The 13085-nt window shown below is 44.7% G+C and overlaps 1 protein-coding gene across 2 annotated transcripts in view; it reads left to right on the top strand.

Moving 5' to 3' along the window:
* The window catches only part of PI4KA (phosphatidylinositol 4-kinase alpha), a 100839-nt gene that overhangs the window by 52472 nt on the left and 35282 nt on the right, over positions 1 to 13085 (top strand). For both annotated transcript variants that reach the window (XM_070951534.1, XM_070951535.1), the window contains exons 23-33: positions 524 to 606; positions 1334 to 1404; positions 1779 to 1903; positions 3149 to 3230; positions 3881 to 3964; positions 4350 to 4439; positions 5426 to 5545; positions 7390 to 7482; positions 9959 to 10115; positions 11145 to 11272; positions 12566 to 12724. In XM_070951534.1, coding sequence (XP_070807635.1) covers positions 524 to 606; positions 1334 to 1404; positions 1779 to 1903; positions 3149 to 3230; positions 3881 to 3964; positions 4350 to 4439; positions 5426 to 5545; positions 7390 to 7482; positions 9959 to 10115; positions 11145 to 11272; positions 12566 to 12724 — 1192 coding nt within the window. The remainder of the gene's footprint in view (positions 1 to 523; positions 607 to 1333; positions 1405 to 1778; positions 1904 to 3148; positions 3231 to 3880; positions 3965 to 4349; positions 4440 to 5425; positions 5546 to 7389; positions 7483 to 9958; positions 10116 to 11144; positions 11273 to 12565; positions 12725 to 13085) is intronic.

Genomic DNA, 13085 nt, shown 5'->3' with positions numbered 1-13085 from the left:
GTAGATATGGATGGATGGATGGATGGATGGATGGATGGATGGATGGATGGATGGATACATAGATATGATTGATAGATGATTGATAGGTGTGTGAGAGAGAGATGGATGAATATATAGGTAGATATGGATGGATGGATGGATAGATAGATAAAGATGGATGGATGAGTGGATGGATAGATGATTGATAGGTGTGTGTATGAGAGAGAGATATGGATGAATATATAGGTAGATGATGGATGGATGGATGAATGGATAGATAGTTAAAGATGGATGGATACATAGATATGATTGATAGGTGATTGATAGGTGTGTGAGAGAGATGGATGGATATATAGGTAGATATGGATGGATGGATGGATGGATGATAGATGATTGATAGGTGTGTGTGAGAGAGAGATATAGATGAATATATAGGTAGATATGGATGGATGGATAGATAGATAGATGGATGATAGACAGATTTATAAACATTCTTTTTCAAGGATATCTTGGTGAAATTAACTCCCGATTCCTGGTCTGCTAGGGTCCTACGTTCAACAGACCCAGATCGTTTCCAAGTGATGTTTTATTACTTTGAGGATAAAGCTATCCAGAAAGACAAATCAGGTAAGGCTACTCCGATTCCGCGGTCCTTAAATCAGGTGGGCACCTGGGTCAAACTCTTGCACAATAATACACGATTCCAAGCCATTTCGTGATGTGAATTTTATTTTTTATTTTTTGCATAATTGTTTGGATGCAAATAAGTAGTAGTAGTACTTTATTGTCATTGCACCTCATACAACGAATTTAAATGCCAACTTCGGTGTACATTATACATAAGAAAACTACATGAGCAAATACATGAGTGGTTGTTGTTGTTTTTTTTGGGGGGGGGGTTTTTTTTTTTACAATTTATGAGAGATGCTATCTGCTGGGCACAGTTTTCAGCTGCCTCAGTCCTTTGATCCTATCAGAGTTTGTTGCAAAAATCAAATCCAGAAAGCAGACACGGGTAAACTGATTCAGCAGGATTCATTAACTTCTTTATATACATACAACACATGAAGATAAATGTACAATACCAATAGCAGATTTCTTCCAACATGGTAGCAGTTACAAGCAAAACACAAGCAGAACACAGCAGAACTAGTTTCAGTTCTCAGCACACACACACAGCTGAGCCACGCCCAGCCTCCTTCCAGTCTCGGTTTCCAATTCAGCTCCCATCGGCTGATCTGTTGCTATGCCTATTCATTGGCTGATCTTGTTACCATGTCTTCCCAGTCATGAATATTCGGACAGATTCAATTTCTGATTTTTCTCCAACACGCCGCCGCTTCCTCTCTTTCAGGTATGATGCAGTGCGTGATAGCCGTCGCCGATAAGGTCTTCGAAGCTTTCCTTAGCATGATGGCAGACAAAGTAAGTTCGTCAAACGAGAATCCTACACCGTGTTTGTCGTTTTGCTCAAATGAACCATCCCAACAGACAACCCAACAGACCGCTTGATATTTCAAATTAATTTCTTTACCCTTGCTGAGACATATTGGTGGAGCTGCTGCGTGGCAGGTTTTTAAATAGACAGATAGCACTAGAAATAGCCCTTAGAGCAGTATTTAGTATGAGGCCCAAGACAGTTCCTCCTCACTCAACGTGGCCCAGGAAAGCCAAAAGATTAGATGTTCTACGTGCTTGTTCAGTAATAAACCACAATGTGTGGATCAAAAAATAATAATAATAATAATAATCGCCAAACCCTAACAAGGGACTTTCATGGTTCTTCTTTTGATGTTTAGCCCAAAACGAAAGAAAATGAAGAAGAACTGGAAAGACACGCTCAATTTTTGCTGGTCAACTTTAACCACATTCATAAGCGAATAAGACGAGTTGCAGATAAATACCTATCGGGTCTTGTAGACAAGTAAGTACGTTGCGGTGACTTGATGGCAGAGCGGGTCTCAGGTCTTCTAGTTCTGGAACGGCTTGCCTTTATAAATTGTGGATGCTAAAACACCGGAGGTTTTTGGACAGCCGTTTGTCTGAAACGGTACTATAGGATCTCTTGCTTGAGCCAGGGGATTGGTGTAGAAGACCTCCAAGGTCCCGTCCAACTCGGTTTTTCTGTAATTCTGTATTAGTGTTTCTCAGCCTTAGCAACTTTAAGATGTGTGGACTTCAACTCCCAGAATTCCCAAGCCAGCATGTAGCATGTAGATTACACGGATGGGTGGGTGGGTGGGTGGATGGATGGATGGATGATAGGTAGGTAGGTAGATGTGTGGATGGATAAATAATAGATGGATGGATGGATGGATGATAGGTAGATGGATGGATGAATGGATGGATGGATGGATGGATGGATGGATGGAGGATGGGTGGCTGGCTGGCTGGCTGGCTGGATGGATGGATAGATGGATGATAAGTAGATTGATGGATGGATGGATGATAGGTGGGTGGATGGATGGATGGATGGATGATAGGTAGATGGATGGATGGATGGATGATAGGTAGGTAGATGGATGGATCAGGGATGGGTTCTAAAAATTTTTACTACCGGTTCTCTGGGCACGGCTTATTTCGTGGGCGTGGCTTGATGGTCATGTGACAATTCTTTAGGATTTAGCTGAGGTACTGGTCTACCAGGCTTTTATCTGCTTGCAGAGCTGTACCGGTCTACTCATTTGTTTTTGGAGGCACTGGTCTACCACCACAATGCCTTTTAACTCTGATCAGCTACAGGGCAGCCCTTTGGAGCCCCGTAGCAAGAGTTTAAACAGTTTTTTTTCCTTCTAGCCAATCAGCTGGGACTCAGGAGGCAGCAATAGATTGGGGGTGGGGCCAAATAAAAGGTAAGAATAATGCGGGGGGGGGGCAGAGCCGGTTCGGTGACGTCATATTGTCACCGCTACCGGCTCAGCCGAACCAGGAGGAACCCACCACTGGGGTAGATGGATGATAGATAGATGGGTGGTTGGTTGAATGGATGGATGATAGGTAGGTAGGTAGATGGATGGATGGATGGATGGATGGATGGATGATAGGTTGAGACAGACAGACAGACAGACTCAACAAACTATGCCTCCAATCCTTCTTTAGTTCACCCTGTTGTGTTCCAGGTACAGATGTTTTTGTACAGACTCGTAACTTTTGGTTTGTCCTTTTCAAGGTTCCCTCACTTACTTTGGAGTGGAACGGTGCTGAAGACTATGCTAGATATCCTCCAGACCCTCTCCCTCTCTCTCAGTGCTGTAAGTGCTTCTCCAGCGATTGCAAGCAGAATAAAACCACAGCTGGCATTGCTAAAAAAGCTGGCATTGTTTTCTTGTTGTAATTATGAGTGAACTGGCGGTCTGCAGCTCTCGTATTATGAATTAATTAGCTTAAGAATTTTTTTTTAATGATGACATGATCACTTCACCTAACAAGAAACCTGAAATATGACAAAGGAAACATATATTTAATACGACATGTTTTGACAGCAGCGAGAGTTGTATTTGCAACAACACTGGAAAAATGATGAAAACTCCTACAGATGAAAATATAATTTAAAACATATTAGATTGTGCGGAAATGGTTAGGTTAACATTAAAGAGAAAGGACAAAGAAGACACAGAATTTTTTTTTAACTTGGGATTTGTTTTATCAATGGTTAGATAATAAAGGTAGAAATTAGAAGTTGGAAGGATACTATTATATACAAGTAAAGAATATTATTGTTACTATTATTATGTATATGTAAAATGACCCAGACAAATGTATAAATAATTTATTTATTTTTAAAAAGAAAAGAAACCTGATTTGTCTGGGCATCCCTATTCCTGAATTAGAAAATTGGTTTTCTCCTTAGGAATCATTTTGGAATAATGTTGCAATATCTGTTTTTTCTTTTCTGTTTTAGGACATCCATAAGGACCAACCGTATTATGACATTCCAGATGCCCCATATAGAATTACTGTCCCTGATACCTACGAAGCTAGAGAGGTAAAAAGAATATAAATATTGTACATCTTTGAATGGGGTTCGCCCATTGTCTTAAGCCATGGCTTGCTTTGTAAAAATAGAGAGAGTTCTTTAGATTAGAATAGAATAAAAGAATTGGAAGGGACCTTGGAGGTCTTCTAGTCCAACCCCCTGCTTAGGCAGGAAACCCTACACCACTTCAGACAAATGGTTATCCAACATATTAAAAACTTCCAGTGTTGGAGCCCTTCACAACTTCTGGAGGCAGATTGTTCCACTGATTAATTGTTCTCACTGTCAGGAAATTTCTCCTTAGTTCTAAGGTGCTTCTCTCCATGTTGATTGACAGACTATGCCTGCAATGCATCACTAGGTGACTTTACCCTATTTCTCTCTCTCTCTCTAGAGCATTGTTAAGGATTTTGCTGCCCGGTGCGGCATGATCCTCCAAGAGGCCATGAAATGGGCACCTTCAGTCACCAAATCCCACCTGCAGGTAAATCCTACATAATATCCCTATTGTCTCAGATGGCATTGTATCTTGGAAATCCGGGAATCGGGCCAGGGGAAATCTGCAGAGCAAAGCAACAACAATAACACAAAATAACAACAACACACACACACACGAAGTGATGAAAGTCCCACAATTTCCAAAGGCAACTTCTGTTCCAGGGGTTGATTGTTCTCACTGTCAGAAAATTTCTCCTTATTTCCAGGTTGAATCTCTCCTTGATCATTTTCCATCCATCATTCCTTGTCTGGCCTTCAGGTGCTTTGGGAAAATAGGTTGACCCCCTCCTCTCTGTGGCAGCCCCTCAAATATTGGAAGGCTGCTATCATGTCTCCCCTGGTCCTTCTCTTCACTAGACTAGCCATGCCCAATTCCTGCAACCGTTCTTCATGTTTTAGTCTCCAGCTTTTGATCATTTTAGATAGTTTCAGATTAACAGAGTTTGAAGGAAGCTTGTAGGTCATCTAGTCCAACACCCACCCACCCCCGTCCAAGCAGGAGACCCTACACCATTTCTGACAGATGGCAGTCCAGTCTCTTCTTGAAAGCCTCCAGTGATGAAGCTCCCACAACTTCCAAAGGCAACTTCTGTTCCATGGGTTGATTACTCTCACTATCAGAAAATTCCTCCTTATTTCCAGGTTGAATCTCTCCTTGTTCAGTTTCCATCCATTATTCCTTGTCTGGCCTTCGGGTGCTTTGAAGAATAGCTTGACCTTCCCCTCTCTGTGGCAACCCTTCAAATATTGGAAGATGCTATCCTGTCTCCCCTGGTCCTTCTCTTCACTAGACTAGCCAGGCCCAGTTCCTGCAACTGTTCTTTGTATGTTTTAGCCTCCAGTCCCCTCATCATCCTGGTTGCTCTTCTCTGCACGCTTTCTAGAGTCTCAACATTTTTTTGTAGTGTGGTGATCAAAATTGGATGCAGGACTCTAGATATAACTGCGACTCTTTGACTTCCTTTTTTTCAGGAATATTTGAACAAGCACCAAAACTGGGTGTCAGGCCTGTCCCAGCACACAGGGTTGGCCATGGCAACCGAGAGCATTCTCCACTTTGCGGGCTACAACAAGCAAAACACAACCCTAGGGGTAAGTTCTCTTCACTGTGGCCATCGTCCTCTTTTTCAACTCCCACTTCTGCGGGAACGTTTGGCTGTTTTCTTAACAGACGTTTCATGACCCAATTTGGGAACATCATCAGTATTAGGAGGGAGGGAGGAGGAGACACTGTAGAGTCGTTGGTGCTCTCTGAGCTTGGTGGTTTTCTTGCAGACATTTCATTACCAAATTAAGTAACATCATCAGTGCTAGAAGGGAGTGGGGGGAAGAAGAGGAAGAAGAAGAAAGGGAGAAAGAGAAGAGGACTGTGGGGTCCTTGGTGCTGTCTGATCTTGGTTGTTTTCTTGCAGATGTATCATAACCTAACTAGCTAACATTATCAGTGCAGGAGTATGTGGCGTTTGCTTGCTGTTTTTTAGATAGTGGCTTACCCTGCCAGTATTGGTAGGTTTGTGCTTCTCTCCTTGTGTTCTGCCCCCGTCTCACACATGCACACCAGCAGTCGACCAAGAGTTAAAATAAACCAGCAGACAAGAATTTCCTTTGATAACAGAATTGGCAGCAACCCAGTAGCTGCTTGCCAAAACTTTTTACTTACAAAGGGAGGTTTATCTCCTCCAACCGAAACATCAAAGTAAGTCCACAAAAGCCAATGAATAGTCAAGTCCAGTCCAAAAATCAATCCAAGCAGAGCATATAACAAAGTTCCAGAAATGCAGAATGACTTGCTAGCTTTCAGTTTTGTCCGTCACAAAGCCTGAATGGCCACCACACCCCCTTTTATCCCCTGTGGGGTGTGGTCCAGTGACTCAGCTTAATCTCTGGCACACCTCCTTCTCTGCTGCGCGCGCTTGTCTTTCCAACGCTGTCAGGGATCCAGCCAAGACTTATCTCCATTGCTGTCAAACTGCGGCTGCTCGGAAGTGCCTGGCTCCTGGTCTATCTCTTCTCCTTCGGAAGACACCTGAGGCATTGCCAGAGAGGAGGGTCCTGGAGAGGGAGGCCTTGCCAACTCCTCTCCTTCACTTTCGGAGTCTTCTCCCTCCGATAAGACAGGCTCGGGGGTCGGAGTCACAACACCTTGGTAGGAGGAAACCGCGAGTTTTGGTAGGAAAAAAACCCCTAAATTTCTCCTTGGTGGGAGAAAGCCATACCCAGTAGCCCTGATGATGTGACCTAGTTCAGTCATGAAATGTCTGCGAGAAACTCACCAAGCTTGGAGAGCAATCTACAGAATGATACCCAATAGGCAAAATCTGAACTTCCAGAGGTTCAATCCTTTTCTTAGCCACCCTGCCATTCTCTTTCATCAAAAGGGCGGGGTGATGATAGTCACGGGTGGGCTTCAAAAATTTTTGCAAGGGGTTCTCTGCCTGGGCGTAGCCATGGTGGGCATGGCCTAGTTGGCCTCCTGCACTACGACGGTGGTGGGGGGGCGTTTTCACCCTTTCCAGGCTCCAGAGGCTTTCCTTGAGCCTCCGGGAGGGTGAAAATGGCCTCCCCAGGCTCTGGAGGCCCTCTGGGGGCCAAACTTCCAGTAGGCCCATTTTTCGCCCTCCCCGAGCCTCTGCATGCACCCTGCACTTACCTGCATCCAAACCAGGCTATGTGGGGACTCCTGGGAGGGGAAGGGCAGGATGGGTAGAGCCAGGCAGGAGTGGGATTTGGGGGTTCTCCGAACTGCACAGAATCTTAGCTAGAGGTTCTCCCGAACCCCCAGCAGCCCACACCTGGTGATAGTGGACAGGATAAGAGACCAGGATTTAATTTAGTCACAAAGTCCCATCCGTTTCTGGCTTCCCCCCACCCCCCAAGCATCCATGTTCTCCCTCTATTCTTAAAACTGAAAATACGACGTGGTGTGTTGCTTCTAGGCCACTCAATTAACCGAAAGACCCACCTGCGTGAAGAAAGATTACTCCAACTTCATGGCTTCCCTGAACCTGCGCAATCGCTACGCTGGAGAAGTGAGTAGAAGAGACCTCAAGTTTCTCCCCCTCCCCCTTACTTTTAAAAAAAGAAATTCACCCTTCTCAATTTGCATGCACGTGGGGTGCGGGGTGCGTGTTTTAAAGGGGATTAACGATGGGTGCACAAATCTCCAAGCAAGCCACCTTCTGTTGGAAGAAAGTATGTGCAAGGATTTCCACTTTTTGGGTTTTGGATACTGGTATATAGTTCTGGAAGGGACGCGGTGGCTCAGTGGCTAAGATGCTGAGCATGTCGATCGAAAGGTCGGCAGTTCAGCGGTTCAAATCCCTAGTGCCGCGTAACGGGGTGAGCTCCCATTAGTTTTCCCAGCTTCTGCCAACCTAGCAATTCGAAAGCATGTAAAAAATGCAAGTAGAAAAATAGAGACCACCTTTGGTGGGAAGGGAACAGCGTTCCGTGCGCCTTTGGCATTGAATCATGCCGGCCACATGACCACGGAGACGTCTTCGGACAGCGCTGGCTCTTCGGCTTTGAAACGGAGATGAGCACCGCCCCCTAGAGTTGGGAACGACTAGCACATATGTGCGAGGGGAACCTTTACCTTTACCTTACATAGTTCTGAGATATTTATTTGTTTATTTAGTGTATGGAATAACATACATGGACTTAGAACGTATATTAGCACTTCACCTAAAGTGCTTCCAGAAGTTGGCAAACTGGCCGTTTTCGGCCTCCAGGGGGGTGGGGAAGACTGTTTTCGCCCTCCCCAGATTCCTAGAAAGGCTCTGGAGCCTTGAGAGAGAGAAAAACAGATCTTCCTGGCCCACCAGGGCATCGTGTGGCAGGAGCTGGGGGAGGGGAGGTTGCACGCACAGGGGCGGGGTGCATAGAATTATGGGTGTGGGCATACACGCGCCCCCCCCCCCCCCGCGCTACTCCAGCTCCTGGCATCCGATGGCAAAACGGAGGCTTTGGAGCCTTGGGAGAGAGAAAAACAGATCTACCTGGCCCACCAGGGCATCGTGTGGCAGGAGCTGGGGGAGGGGAGGTTGCACGCACAGGGGCGGGGTGCATAGAATTATGGGTGTGGGCATACACGCGCCCCCCCCCCCGGCGCTACTCCAGCTCCTGGCACCTGATGGCAAAACAGTTAGCCATCACTGGTCTAGACCATCTAACCATTAAAGTGCAGCTTCCTTTATCAGAAAAAAGTCAGATACCGGTCCGGAATATGCCCTTAGTTTACAGTCAGTCTTACACACACACACACACACACACACACACACACACACGTTTCCCCGAAAATAAGACCAGGTCTTATAATAATTTTTGCTCCAAAAGACTCATTAGGGCTTATTTTCCGGTTAGATCTTATCTTTGGGAAAATACAGCACTAAATGCATTTGTCTGACGAAGTTAACTGGGGTAGGGTTTATATTACGAGCATCCTGAAAAATCATGCTAGGGCTTATTTTCCGGTTGGGTCTTTTTCTTTTTTTTTTTTTTTTTTGGTGGAAACACGGTATTAATATATTAATTTTAATTTGGTGCAATCTCAAAACAACTGCAGCGCCCCTTGAACGCCGTCGGCATTGACCAAATCCCCATCAGTCAATTGCAAATAGCAGCTTAATTTATAACAACTTACATCCTGCGCTGATAACCTCTCACCCCATCCGATGTCTACATCCGCCTGTGGAAAGGACTCAACAGGGGATTAAAATATTCCAACTCCAGTCTAAAACATCTGGCCAAGTATGACTTGGATAATAAAGGATGAATTTAAATAAATCTATATATATAAAACTGAAAACCACTCCCGCATTAATCACAAAATCTCCAGAACCATAAAGCCTACAAACTTGAAATTTGCCACGTATGTTCCTCTTGGCTTCTAAGTGCTCACTAAGAAAGGATTTTTCGAAATGACCATCAGAGCATTGGTATTTCCTATATTATTATTAACACGCTCTGATGCTAAGGAGTAGTACTGCCCCTCCACACCTGAAAAGAAATATGTTCCACGCTCTGATGCTAAGGAGTTCTACTCCCCCTCCCCACCTGAAAAGAAATCTGTTCCAAATGCAAAACTCAAGCAGATGAGAGGAGTTTCACTTTCAATTGTACTTTTACAACAGCAAGCAGCTTTACTACAGAATAGTTGAGCTAAGCCACGCCCAGCCTCCTTCCTGTCTCTTTCTTGCTCACACAGCAAATACTGTTTGAGTTTCCGGACACCCCCCCCCCCAAACTCTCTCACACACTGACAGGATGCTAGCCAGATGAGTACCAATGGATACTGCGGGCTGGGACATTCTACTCCCCCTCCCCCTCTGTTCCAACTGCCAGTTGCCTTATATTAATGCACTCCGATGCTACGGAGTTACACATTCTACATTATGTTTCAGGCTGCAAGTGTCAATTTATGAAGCCCGAGCACATAGTTTCGTAGCGAAGCACAGGCGTCCAGCTAGTAAATAAATAAATGACTTCCCTGACTTTTCTAAACAGGTTGCCGGGATGATTCAATACTGCAACGCCACAGGACGGTCATCGGACCTGAATAAACTCATGGTCAAGCAACTCAGCAATGCCCTGGAAGCTGGCCAAGCAGAGAGCTATACCCAGGCGATGTTTAAGATGACCGCCTTGTTGATAAGCAGCAGAGGTAATAACGAAAATCTTAACGGGTTTTATACAGGCGGTCCTTGACTTACGACTGCAACGGAGTCCCAACATTTCTTTTGCTATGTGAGATGGCTGTTAAGTGAGTTTTGCCCCCCCCCTTTTGCAACCTTTCTTGCCTCCGTCGTTAAGCGAAACACTTGCAGTCGATCAGTTAGTCACCTGGTTGTTAAGCGAGTCTGGCTTCCCCATGGACTTTTGCTTGTCGGAAGGTCGCAAAAGGGGATCGTGTGACAGTCCACCCCCACCCCCCCCGGACGCTGCAATCGTCATAAATATGAGTCAGTTGTCAGATATCTGAGTTTTGATCACGTGACTGCCATTGATTGTAAGTACGAAAAATGGTCATAAGTCGCTTTTTTCAGTTCCGTTGTAGCTTCGAATGGTCATTAAAGGAACTGTTGTAAATTGAGGACTACCTATTATAAAATAGGTTATCGTTATTATAAAAATATGAGTGCACATAAGAGAGAGGAGTGATTAAGGATGAAATCAGAGCCCTATGGCCATTCTTTGGCACTCCAATTACAATTGGGACGAGATTTTTTTGCTGCTAAACAAGGCAGAAGTTAAGCCCGATTTTACGACCAAAGTCCAAAGTCATCCAGTTAGCTTTCATAACTAAGGCAGGACTAGAACTCACCTTCTCCTGGTGCATGGCCCAAAGTCATCCAGCTAGCTTTCATGGCTTAATGCAGGACTAGAACTCACACTCTCCTAGTGATTGACCCAAAGGCACTCAGCTGCGTTTCATGGCTTAATGCAGGACTAGAACTCACCCTCTCCTGGTGAATGGCCCAAAGGCACTCAGCTGGGTTTCATGACTAAGCAGAACTAGAACTCACTGTCTCCTAGTGATGAGCTAAAATCACTCAGCTGGCTTTCATGGCTAAATAACATGGACTTTTTTTTTTTTTTTGCCCCCAAGGAGCTGCTGAGAGTTTATTTATAGATCCGTTGAAAATACTACATCTTTTTTTTTTTAAACAAAACATCTTCGTAAATTTTTCAGAAACCGATTCCCAGCTCTTACATCACCTCTGTTGGGGCCCTCTGCGTATGTTCAACGAACTGGTCATGCAGACTGCCCTTGCTTGCTGGGAGTGGCTGCTGGCCGCTAAGAACGGCATAGAAGTCCCGGTAAGTTATGAGTTAATTTATAGGATCAGTTTTCTCTGAAATGATGTTTCTGGAACAAGCAATACATTTAGCAAACGTCCCCAAATTTAGTGTGGCGTGGTTTGCTGTATTTATATCATGGAATGATATTCACTCTGATTTTCTCTCTACCCGACATTTATGTTTATATTTATACATATTTAGGTGTATTTATTTGTATCCTACCTTGATTACTTTTACAAATGACTCAAGGTAGCAAAAATATCTAGTACTTCATCTTCCTCCTATTTCCCCCACAATAGAAATGCTGTGAGGTGGGGTTTGGCTAAGAGAGGGAGACTGGCCCAACCTATATGTTTTATGCCTAAGGAGAAACTAGAACTCACTGTCTCCTGGTGATTGGCCCCAAAATCACCCAGTTGGGTTTCATGCCTAAGGCGGGACTAGAACTCACAGTCTCCTAGAGATTAGCTCAAAGTCAACCGGCTGATTTTTATGCCTAAGGCGGAACTAGAACTCACAGTCTCCTGGTGATTGGCTCAAAGTTACCCAGTTGGCTTTCATGCCTAAGGTGGGACTAGAACTCACAGTCTCCTAGAGATTAGCCCAAAGTCACATCGCTGGTTTTTATAACTAAGGCGGAACCAGAACTCACAATCTCCTAGTGATTGGCTCAAAGTCACCCAGCCAGCTTTCATACCTAATGCAGGACCAGAACTCACAGCTTCCTGGTGATTGGCTCAAAGTCACCCAGTTGGCTTTCATGCCTAAGTTTGGACTAGAACTCACAGTCTCCTGGTGATTGGCTCAAAGTTACCCAGTTGGCTTTCATGCCTAAGGTGGGACTAGAACTCACAGTCTCCTAGAGATTAGCCCAAAGTCACATAGCTGGTTTTTATAACTAAGGCGGAACCAGAACTCACAATCTCCTAGTGATTGGCTCAAAGTCACCCAGCCAGCTTTCATACCTAATGCAGGACCAGAACTCACAGCTTCCTGGTGATTGGCTCAAAGTCACCCAGTTGGCTTTCATGCCTAAGTTTGGACTAGAACTCACAGTCTCCTGGTGATTGGCTCAAAGTCACCAACCAGCTTTCATGTCTAAAGCGGAACTAGAACTCACAATCTCCTAGTGATTGTCACAAGGTCACCCAGCCAGCTTTCATGCCTAAGGCAGGACTAGAACTCAGCACCTCCTGGTTTCTAGTCCGGTACTTTAACCCACTGGACCAAACTGGCTCTTTAATTGTATTTATAATAAACTTTAAAAATCTGCTGCACCCAAAAAATAGTAATGCTTTTGCTTCTCTTTAGTTCATGAGAGAGATGGCCGGGGCTTGGCAAATGACGGTGGAGCAGAAATTTGGCGTCTTCTCCACCGAGCAGAAAGAAGCCGATCCTTTAGCCGCCTCCGAAGAGAGCCAACCGAAACCGTGTCCACCGGAGGTCACCCCACATTACATCTGGATAGAAGCAAGTATCCTCTCCCACCCCCTTAAGAAGCCAGCTTTTGTTTTGTTCTTTTTTTCTTTTTTTTTACAGCAGAGGTAGCTAAGAAGACCTAGCTAGGAGAGACTCTTATGGCCATCATAAACCAAAAGGGGATAATATTTACTTATTCATTCATTTATTTGTTTCCTGCCCATCTTATTTTTACAAATAACTCAAGGCGGTGAAGATATTCAATACACCTTTCTCCTTTTTCCCCCAAAACAATCCTAGGGTGAAAGAGAGTGATTGGCCCAAAATTACCCAATTGGCTTTCATGATTAAGGTGGAAATAAAACTCACCCTCTCCTGGTGATTGGCTCAAGGTCACCCAGTGACTTTGATG

The sequence above is a fragment of the Pituophis catenifer genome, unplaced genomic scaffold (assembly GCF_029215685.1).
Source record: "Pituophis catenifer annectens isolate HBS135680 unplaced genomic scaffold, rPitCat1.0.hap2 SCAF_10, whole genome shotgun sequence".
NCBI classification, from domain to species: domain Eukaryota; kingdom Metazoa; phylum Chordata; class Lepidosauria; order Squamata; family Colubridae; genus Pituophis; species Pituophis catenifer.
Note: the sequence above shows the minus strand (reverse complement) of the source record. Positions and strands in the feature narration are given on the sequence as shown.